Here is an 11,553-nt window from a genome sequence, read left to right on the forward strand (position 1 = left end):
AAGTTTCCTGCCAGCCAGCGTGTGGCAACACCCGGGCCCCGCCACTGCAGCAGGAGGGGGCAGGGCCCTTGATGGGAGCAGCACCCCTTGTCATAATGTTGTGGAGCATGAGCCCCTTTCCAGGGTGGGGGGCACGCTGCGGGGCGGGCAGAGCTGCAGTGGGCTGCATGCAGCAGCATGGGGGTCCAGAGAGGACCAGAGCACTCCAAGGCCCCTGCAGCATCGCCGCACTCCACAGCAGCTCTGCCTGCCCCACAGAGCAACCCCTTGCTGGGAAGAGGCTCATGCTTTGGGAAACGGTGATGGGGGCTGCTGTCCCCATCATGGCCGCTCCCCCTTGTCGCTCCATCGGCTGGGTGGGGCTGAGCCAGATGTTGCCAGCAGGGCCCAGGAGGGGAGGGGAGGGGCAGGGAGCAGGGTTATTCCCTCCTCTGCCCCCAGGGCACTGTAACTTGGTCTGCCTGGCCTGGCCGCAGCCACTGTTTGGTCTGTGCTCAGGGCCAGCCAGACCCGGTTGCCCTGGGAGCAAAGGGAGGAATAACCCTGCTCCTTGGGGCCCCCAGGTGCCCTGCCAGTGGCATCTGGCCCCACCCCCACTGGCTGCTGGAGCAGCGAGGGGGGAGCCCCCGTCACAGTTTCCCTAAATGTGAGCCTCTTCCTGGCGGGGGGCTGCGCTGTGGGGCAGGCAGAGCTGCTGCAGAGTGTGGCAGCTCTGCAGGGGGCTTGGAGGGTGCTGGCCCCCTGCAGACCACGGTGCTGCCACACACAGCCCACTACAGCTCTGCCCACCCTGCAACACGGTCCCCCACCGGGAAGGGGCTTGTGCTCTATGACATTATGATAGGGGTTACTGTCCCCATCAAGGGCCTTGCCCCCTTCTGCTGCAGTCTCCCCTTGGGGCAAGGCCCCTTCAGGGTGCGGGACCGCCCCTCTGATGTCCAGGTTATTCCCCGTCCCTCTGGCATCCAGCGGAAGGGACAGCAGAGGGTTTATTCCACTACAGGGAGTGAGTGCAGCGGTGATGGTGGGAAGACCTGGCTGCCAGTGGGGGTAGAGGGGAAACTAGCCCCCCTCCCTGCCCCCCTCTGCCTCAGGGGCCATGGTGCCTGCTGCTGCAGCAGTGAGGGTGGAACGCCCCGCAGACCCCACTTGGGTCCCTGCTGGTAGGACAGGGAGGGGGGGATTAAACTTCTATCTGGCCAGTTCAGCCAGGACTGGCCACACCACCCCCCTGCCCCCTCTACATACTTCCCTGCAGCCGAGGGCATGCTCTAGCACCCCCCAGCACCTGGCCTGAGCAACTGCAGGCATGTGCCCACATTGCCTCAGTCCAGAGAGAATGTCTGTCCTGTTTCAGCCCAGTTCAGCCCAGGCAGCTTAGATTAACCTGCAAAGGTTGAATCAATTCAAGCTCTAGCTTTTTGAATGTCTGTCCCTAGCCATCATGCTGTATGCCCCATCAGGCTACTGTGCTCCTGTACAGTCCAGAAATTGTCACACTTAAAAGCTCGACACTGTCCTTAGCAGTGTGCAGAGACTCATAACAGGCTGCACAACTTACACACACACAGTTATACTCCTGGCAGTCTAGGGCATTAGACTGAGATACTTATGAAGACAGACACTAACTGCTCCCCTGCTGCCAGGTTTCTGGACCCATGGAGAGCCTGGCAGGCCGGGTAAATGTGGCCTTGTGTGTTAAAGTTATATAAGAGGTGGGGTGAATGGAAATGAAATGATCATTCAGACTAATCTGGTCTGAAATTTATTCCTACAGTGTTGTATACCAAGACCGACTGAGTCACCCAATGGGCACAACCTTGACAGAGAAGCACGGGTCAAACTGAACAGACAAAGATCTGGATATGGATGCTTCAAAACAACACTACAAAATGCTTATCTCATCTAACACTTCTCACCCCCTCTTTCTTTTGACACTTCCTTTGGCTATAAATATTTCTGAAAATAAGGCCAGAGTTATCTTAGGTAAACCAAAAACTGAGACACCCCCAAAATTGGCCACTTCCTAAAGTCTTGCCCCAGAATTCTTTTTTCCACCTTCCTACCAGCTATGCGATTTCAGGTCAGCTACAAAACTGCTATGGCCCTTTTATATGTTTGCTATATTTTTTTAGAAGTCAAATGTTTTCAGAATACACGGTTAGCTTGAGGAACTCCTTGATATCAGATATCACTAAAACCAAGATTTTAGCAAGATTCAAAAAGGGATAAGGTATTTCTATTGAATATCAAAACCAGAATTACAATAATAACGAAGACATAAACACAATGATCAGGAAAAAAAAATCAGAGGTTTTGGAAGAAATAGGGTAAGATATTTGAAGCACAAAATTTTGCCTGTGGAAAAATATTTATATCTTCCACTGGGTCTGACCACGGCTTGCAACAGGATACAGAACAGAGTGATCAGATCCAGAATGGTAATTCCTATATTATTCTGTTCCTATTACCAACTATGCAAGTACCTTATCAAGTAATCAGTCAAAATAGAGCAATTCCTCTCTACCTTCCCTGAGGCACTTGGTATCTATCACCTACACACACATCATTTTTCTCTTTATTGTTATTTCTATGGCAGTTCTGGAAAAGCTAAAATGAAGAAATTAGTTTAATACTTCTCTCAGGAAGCAGAGAGATGTGATTATTCAAAGCTCCCAGAGCCTGAGAATCCCCAGCTGTGAAATGGGAATAAGTTACCTGCCTTTGTAAAGTACTTTGAGGTCCCTGAATAAAAACATCTAAGCCTTGGCCACTGTAAAGCCCAGCCTCTAACTGCACATAGAAATATTAATGCACATTGACAGTAATGTATTATAATCGTATAACTATAACCAAGCCCACCCTCATGTATAACCTTAGCGTTTAGTTCCTACTTCAGATTTTCTATAAATCCTCCAGAGTGGATAAAGCTCAGTACCTCTTACAAAACAAGAAAGAAATGAACATTAGCTCCCTGCAATTTGTTTGCAACATTACATATGACTACAGAGTTTAGTTTTGGGGGAAAAAATCAAGTCTCCTTAAAAGAGGTGAACAAAAAACAAGACAGTGGTTTTGCTTTCTGCTTCTTCCACTTAATAAATAATTACAGTGAGTGGAGCAGTATGAGCTCCCTTCAGGTGTTGAGTCTGCTTCACTTATTTTCTTCTCCCACTTCCGTGGCTCATGCATGACACCAGGTTTAGGCTCTGAAGAGATTAGATAGTGCTGTTGGTCTGTAAAGTCCCCCTCATGACCCTGTGTTCAATTCCCAATTTATATCATAATTGAGGAATAATTGCCCTCGGGCTTGGACACACAACATGCTTCAACTAGCATTCCACTAATCTGCCTTTACACTGATGTACAAAAGAAGTAGACCCACAACATACTCATATACGTAGGGAGTAAAAGAAAGGGTATGTAGAGAGTAAAAGGAAGGCGCAGGGCAGCATAGGACCCCTACTGAACAAGGAGGAGCAATTAGTGACAGACAGGGGAGACAAGGATGAGCTATTCAATGAGTTTTTTGCCTCGGTGTTCCTGAACCGGGGTCAACGTAAGTCTCCTAATGGGTTCTTAGATGGGCATCAGAGGGACACCAGCCCACCAACTGTCGACGCTGACTTGGTGCAGAGTTATTTGGATGGACTGGATGTGTTCAAGTCAGCAGGCCGGGATGAGCTTCATGCAAGAGTACTGAAAGAATTGTCCGGTGTCATAGCAGAACCAGTGGCATGGCTGTTTGAGCACTTGTGGCACTCAGGTTAGGTCCTAGAGGACTGGAAAAGGACCAAGCAGTCCCTATTTTCAAGAAGGGGAGGAAGGAAGATCTGAGTAATTATAGGCCAGTTAGTCTCACCTCCATCCTTGGAAAGGTCTTTGAAAAGATTATGAAGGATCATATTTGTAGGAGTCCAGTGGGAAAAATAATGCAGCAGGGAAACCAGCATGGATTCGTAGCAGGTAGATCATGCCTGACCAATCTGGTTTTGTTTTATGCTTAGACGCAGGAGTAGAGGTGGATGTCATTTTCCTGGATTTTAGCAAGGCCTTTGATACAGTATCTCATCCCATTCTCATAAGCCAGTCTTCCAGAGATGCAGAAGAGAACTTCATAACTATCTTAAACCCTAATGTCCAGATCTGGGGGCAGAAAAAACTTTTCCCCATACGCCATAGGACAGGTCTCATTGTCTCATCAAAATGGAGCGTAGTTCACCTGCTCAGATCAGCTGGGTATATTCCACTAACTCAGTTCCCTGCTATTGCAGGCTCTGCAGTTATTGGAGGTACCTTAATCTGTTCTGTCATTTTCCTCTGGCTCATAGGTTAGCATCCTAAAGACTGAAATGCAGGCCATCAAAAGTCTTTGTGACTAACAAAGAGTACCTGGGTGAAATATGATGGCCTTTGCTGTTCAAGAGCTCGGTTATATGAACTAACGATCCTTTACAGCTCTTCTATGAAAATCTCAACCAGAAATTAGTTGGCAACAGCGTTTGGGGATATATTTTCAATGAAAGTTGTAAGAAACATTTCTGACCACCTGTAACTGTTCCTTGACATGAATAAGGGTGGTAAAGTGTGACTGTTGATTGGTATGATTTCAAACCACACAAAATTCATTCTAGTTTATTATATATACAGGTGTAGATACAGAGGTATATATGCATATGGTATATTACATCTATACTTTTACTGTAATAATATGTAATACATAGGTTGTCAATCTCTAAAATAGTTGAGAGTTGTCACAAATTAATCAAAATAAAAGCACTAGTGAAAATGTGCCTTTGAGTGTCTTTATGTCAAATGCATTTTATCAAAAAGCTGCAAGTTCCTACATAAGCATCAGTCAAGCAAAGGGTCCAGTAATATGTACAAGTCAGATCATGCAAATGCCCCCATTCAGGTCAAGGGGCTGTTATGAGCAAGGGCTATTTGCGCAACAGGGATCCAGATTCAGTTCCTTTTGAATCTAGTTGGATCACAACCCTTTTGCATAGTAAACCATAAGGAAATATAGAATTAAAGGGTACTGCAGCATTCATCCCATGAACTAAATGCAAAGATATATCTTAGTTGGGTGAAGTCAAGGCTTCACAATACAGTGTGTAAGTGGCCTGTACACTGCAGGTAGACCACCAATAATGTCTGAAAAGGCCAATTCTTCTGCTTTACATAACACTTCACATTTTCTCAGAGCAGTCTACAAAAGTTAACTTCAAAAGAATGTTGCCTCATCTTAGATAAATCACCTATGAGGAGTGTAACACAACCCCACTTCACAGGGCACGAATAGTTACCCGTCATGGGTGCCCTGGGGAGAATTACTCTCTCATCTCATAAGAAAAAAAAAAAAGGTGAATCTTGTCTTTCCAGAAAATCTGCCCTTACTACCGGTGAAGAAATTGATGTTTTAAACACCAGTTTGCATTACATGTTGTGCAATTCAAGAGGTCTATGAATGTCAGTCTTGCTTGTCTAACTGAAAAAAACCTTCCATGCAGTCTCTCAAGTAAGTTTCGAAACTCATGGTTTTTCTGTGAACAGACTTGGTTCTCCTGGTCTTTAAAAGGTGACTTGCTGTCTGCTTCAAAAACCAATATTTTAAAACTGTTCTTTGATACCATTGTACAGAAATGCAATCAGCCTGAATATGCATATGTATGTATGCATGTGCATCTCCTATTGGGAAATTAGGAAGCTTCTCTAAATTAGTAATCTTCCCTTTTCAGTGTATTACATGTATTCTCTAGTCAAAAGGGTGGCCTTGCTCGACAGCAATCATGCTTCTTTTATGTATAGAAAAGCTATCAGTAGCCAAAGACTAATGGCCTGTTAGGGGCCTCAGGTAGGGATTAGGGGACAGGGAAGGGAAATGCCACATGTGCAAGTGGAGGGGAAAATATTTATCTGTCAGGTTAAGTTTTTTTTAAAGCTGATCAGATAATGATTTATTTCCCTATAGAAAACGTGAATAAAAACCATTCATTGTTTTCATCAGCATTTTCAATAGAAAATGTCAGCCTTTCAGTAAAATACGACAAACAAGTATTTTGCCCCAAAGTAAAAAGAAACAGGTTTTAATTAGGGGACATTCACTTTACATTGAAAATGGCATTATTCTGTTGTTAAGAGAAACTTTTGACAAGAAAAATTCTTTCTATTGAAAACCTCAATTTTCTGTCAAAACAAAAACAAAAAAGAGTTTCCAGAAAGCTAATTTTTTTTTCCAACAGGTTTTTGGCCAACCTGAATTTTTTTCATGGTGTCTGTCTAAAACCACTTCAGGACTTGGAACATTAAAAACCCTGCAAGAAATGGTTTGCCAAACAGAGAGCAGATAAAGTGAACACAGGTCCATGACTCTTTTACCATATAACTTGGCTGTACATTACTTGGCTTTCCAATTTATTACATGGATAGTATGAAATCTGGTGTAATTTAATGCGACTTCAAGTCAACTGATTTATGCTATTTTCCAGCTGGGGAGCTGACCTATGCCTATTTATGCAATATATGTTGTGCTTGTGTATGGTTCCATAAAACTATTTTTGAATACAAAAATACTTTTTTTACAAAACCTAAAATGTTTTTTCACATTTTTTAAAACAAAGCAGTGTTTTCGTATGTTTTAAAAATAACAAATGCACTGATGTTTTTATGTGGATATAACCATTCTCCATCAGTTTTCAGAACTCAAATGTTGTAGCACTAGGGTAGGGCATGAAAAGAGAGAGGTAAATTGACATGTTAGTCTGAAGGCAATCAGAAGCCAGGGTAGAAATGCACCTTTATAGACTAATTAAATAAGATATATAGAGACAGCACAAGATTTCGTGAACCAATGAATGAGACTCAGAAGGTGAAAACGGACTGTGAACTAAAGTGAAACTGGTTAGTGCACCCACTAAGATGAGAGAAATAATCAGAACTGAGTGAAGAAATGTAACTTTGTTTTTAAAAAGTCTTTATGTTTTGATGATTTTAGGTAACTGTGTATTATGTTATAGGCTTGTGACTGTCCTTTTACTAAAACGTTTAGTCTTGTGGGAAAGAATGAATGGTCACTCTTTAATTCAACTATTGAATGAGAAGTGAATTGTTATCTTTATTCCATCTGCAAGTGAACTTTTAAATGCTACAGACTCGGCAGAATTAACACACCCACATTACTTTCCCCCCCTAGAGACAGTGGAGGGGAGTTGCCACTACCAGCACGTAATCTTATTTCTGCTCTAGAGATAAATAGGTAATGTCAGTCTCTGCTGTTTTCAATCTCATGTTCTTCAGAAACTCCACATTTTGTTACAGAAGCAAATCTAGTTTCTTTTCCTGATAAAGCATATTTTGTAGATAGGTACCAGATTTAAGACATGCTGGGAGAGGGTGAACTACGAGTATTGGAGAATCATATCATAGAATCATAGAAGTAGGGTCGGAAGGGACCTTGTAGATCTTCAAGTCCGACCCCCCTACCTGGGCAGGAGAAAAAACTGGGCTCAAATGACTCCAGCCAGGTAGGCATCAAGCCTCTTCTTAAATTATCTAGGTGCTCAGCACACATGCAAAGTATGGTGCAATTTTCACCATGCCAACAATTAAATTGGACATTTCCATCATCTAAAATGTGGAGCTGGTTATCCAGCTCCAGTATTGCTGGAAGACGCACTGAATACTTGCTAGAAGTCGAAACGTGATACCCAATTTGTATATTCATAGAGTCATAGAATTTAAGGCTCAGAAGGACCTGGAAATCAGTCAGTCTGACCTCCTGTGTACCACAGGCCATTACTTTTGACCAGCTACCTCTACATTAATACCAGTACCTTGCGACTAAAGCATGAAGTAATCTAGTTTTGGTTTTCAGTTACTGGTCTGTTATGCCTTTGGTCTTCTAGTTTAAAGCCCCTTCTAATACATGCTATTTTCTTTCCCTGATAGTACTTCAAAGCCATAATCACATCACTGCTGCATTTTCTCATTGATCTGCTAGAGACCGAGCTCTTTAAAGAGTTTTTTGCTGTGAGACATTTTCTCCAACAAACAAATCATTTATGGTTCCCTTCTGCAAAATCTCTAATTTTTCAATTCCCATTTTAAATGTAAACCCCCAAATCTTATCCCATATTCCAAGCTTTAGGAAGGCACTGGCTCTGAGAGCTGCTTTCCAGGTGACAATCTCCACGCCTCTACAGATACACAGCCTTGCATTCCTTGTCCCTAAATATGTAGCATTTCATTTGGCTGTATTAAAATACATTATGTTTGAATGGGCCCAGCTTAGTAAGCCATCCAGATTGGTCTGGATGGCTGCCCTGTACTCACCATTATTTACCACTCTGCCAATCTTTGTTTTACCTATGCTTTTTATCTTCGGTGATTTTATGTTCATTTCCATTGAGGACAATGTTCACCATCAGGCCCCATGGCAATCGTTGCAGAACGCAGCTAGAAGCACCTCTGCTACACAATTTCCCATTGACAGCTACTTTTTTGAGATCTGCCAGGCCAGTCCCTATGCTGTCATGTCTTCATTGTTTTGGAATAGTGCCGATTTTTCATTTACAGTGCCATAAGAAATCAAGAAAAATACTTAAGATAATCCACAATATCTACACATTTATCTGTTTCAACCCAGCTTGAATCCTCCTTTGTCTGACAAGACCCATTTCCTATAAAAGTATGCTGGCTGGCATTAATTACATTCCTATCCTTTATTAATCAAATTTTACACCCGCTGTCCCATTACGTGGCCAAGCATTGATGGCATACTAACTGGCCTTCAGTAAGCTTGCCCTCATTCAATATTCCATCCTGCTTGATCTTTTTCAGCCCAACACTAGCTTTTCTCCAGTCCTTACAAATTTACTTGGACTTCCAGACTGCTTAAAATTAACAATAGGGCAAAGATCTCCTCAGTTAGAGGGCTCAAGTAAGAGTCATCCAGGCCTTCTGATTTAAACATATTAATGTAAATACTTTAATACAATTGTACTTGGTTTTTGTCCAGAAAGATGAAAAGTTCTTACAGGCTTTCAACAGCAATACAAACATACAACAGACTTGTGCCCTCTGGTTCAGGGATGACAGACAAGAGAGGTATTTTAGGATTCTCTGGGCTGCATTTGGCTTTTACGCTGCAGTTTGGACACTGCTTAGCTATGAGGAAAAATCTGTGTAGGGCAGGGACTAACGCAGAAAGCTTATGGCCTGGATTATACAGGGGGGGTCTGACTAGCTTCAATAACCCATTCTGGCCTTAAAAATCTAAGCATATTCATGTTTCTGGGAAGAGTGAGGCAGATCAGGCTGAGCATTCCTGCTGACATGTCCAACGCTTGCAAATATCCAGATAAACCAAATTCTGAGGGGCTCAGTAACCTGCACACAGAGGAAGTGCACCTCACCCACCCACCCACGCATGCAAAAAAAATATGAGAAACCAGAAATCTTACTGGAGCTGAATCTAACTCAGTTCAATGAACCGGGTGGGTATATCCTACCTTCTTTTTCCTGCACTGTTTCAATTCATTCCTCCCTAAGAGAAATACAGTAGAACCTCATTGTATCAAACCCTGTTGAAACAAACCCCTCTCCTTTTAACAAGCCCAGCAGGAGGAACCAATTGTTGCAATTTTGATGATGCAGTGAATAGATTAACCCTGTTATAGCAAGCACCCTCTGTTAATGAACTTTTCTCCTGGTTCCATGGGGGATTATTATAATAGGATTGTAATGTATTTCACTCAGAAAATGTAAAAACTAACATTGGGATTCACATTCACACTCATAAGAGTCAATTATCTAAATATTCTTGGCCTGTGCATTATATTGATGCTCTATACAGCCACAATCTTGATCAAGCAATCTTAATAATCCATTCACAATTTTATAGAGAAGTTCAATCAACTTTAGGTTGCAACTTGTAACAGTGGAGGAAGCTATAGCAGAAACTGAACAGCTGTAGATGTTAATGAACCTCAGCTTCTTTTCACTGCAAACCAAAAAAAAAAAATCTGTCTTGCACCACAAAAGCATGATTACAAGAATAATGCCTTAGGCAAGCCCCTGAGATGGAGGTAACTTGACAGAAATTCAGTGCTGAGAAACTAGCTTGATGCAATATTAAGGAAAGGTTTCAGAGGTATAAAGATCAGACCATCCCAAAGTTAATGAGTGTGAGTCCGAATCCCCTCACAGTAAATTTACACTGGTGTGACACTGCTATTTTTTTTCTAATCAGCATTAGGCCCACAGCTGTTTCAATAACAGTATTTAAATAAAAGGAGCAGGCTTCCATGTTGCTTTCATTTCGTTAGCTGCTAAAAGCCTAAACAGCCAACACTGCAGCTGGGAATTTGCTACAGCAAATATAGGTTTCTTGGCTCTGACTCTATCCTGTGAGCAGAGATGGGTGAATGGCCACTGGAGTCTGTGCCAGAGGATCCCTTTTTGTATACTCAGAGGTATATCAGTTATATAGTTACCTTCAACCAACAAAGTCATGCAGAATAGGTGTTTCAGCTTGCTAACATCAATCAGATACTCCAAATGCATTTATTTACCTTTGAGCTGAGATACAGTGTGGAAAATAGCAGTCCTGGGGTGCTTGCATGTAAGTTGTAATAACTGAAAGAGGGCTTTCCAATTAAATATCCATCCAAGCTTTTTGGCTGTTATGTTACTATTCTTACCATTCAAATGCATTCCTTATGACATGGTAAAAACAGCAGGTTGACACTCACCCTATCTCCAGCTGCCTGGGGCACTTTCTGTTTGTCAAGAGTTGTATCGGGATTTTCAAATTCCTCAGTGGAAGCTAATTTAAAAATTTGTCTTGAGAAACAAACAGTGCCAGAAGCACATCTGGTGACATCATTATTGGTGTTGCTATAGTTTATGGCCTTTTCCATGACTGCCTCTCTCATCAACCTGCAATTGGCCTCCATAGTTTGTGTTAAAGGTTATTTCAGTGACATTGTGTGGCAACTGACTAATGAGAATCCAGCAGCCCTCAACCACCACAGATTCATCTTTGAGCATGTCATCAGGCCAGTTTGCAACCTGCTGTTTTCAGGAAGATTTGAAGTGGGCTGAGCCCAGGGGTTTGCTTTAAATACAGTCAGATCTCCCTTTGGGTAGAGACTGCAGACTTCTCTCTTGCTTCCTGGTGCACGCACTTTATGTAAGGTACTGGTGCAACCATGCTGAGAAAGAGGTTGATCTTTTCCACACTTTTAGCTCTGATTCTGGTTAATCTGATAAATGTGCAAGGTAAGTCAAACCCATTGAGACAACACAGATGCAGGGGGCTTGTTTTGCAAGTGGACTCAAACTCAGGAATAATTCTGTTCACTTCAGTAGAGTGGATTGGTATTCAGGGATTGGTTATGCCCAAGATCTTTCTTTCTCTAGTTGTCATAGTTATTTTCCACGAGAAAACTTGTACCTGGAATCTCGGGCCACAAATTTCAAATTTGGTAGCTTACAAGTTTAAATCCATGTGCAGGTACCACTGTAAGTAACCCAGTCCTTCTCTTTTTT

The 11,553-nt window shown here is 42.6% G+C and overlaps 1 protein-coding gene across 1 annotated transcript in view; it reads left to right on the forward strand.

Annotated features, from left to right (window-relative positions):
• Positions 1 to 11,045: 11,045 nt before the first annotated feature.
• The window catches only part of LOC109291987 (testis-expressed sequence 29 protein-like), an 8,451-nt gene continuing 7,943 nt past the window's right edge, over positions 11,046 to 11,553 (forward strand). The window contains exon 1 of the mRNA XM_019509240.1: positions 11,046 to 11,283. Coding sequence (XP_019364785.1) covers positions 11,214 to 11,283 — 70 coding nt within the window. The 5' untranslated portion in view covers positions 11,046 to 11,213. The remainder of the gene's footprint in view (positions 11,284 to 11,553) is intronic.

Source organism: Gavialis gangeticus, unplaced genomic scaffold (assembly GCF_001723915.1).
Source record: "Gavialis gangeticus isolate Ggan-Ray unplaced genomic scaffold, GavGan_comp1, whole genome shotgun sequence".
NCBI classification, from domain to species: domain Eukaryota; kingdom Metazoa; phylum Chordata; order Crocodylia; family Gavialidae; genus Gavialis; species Gavialis gangeticus.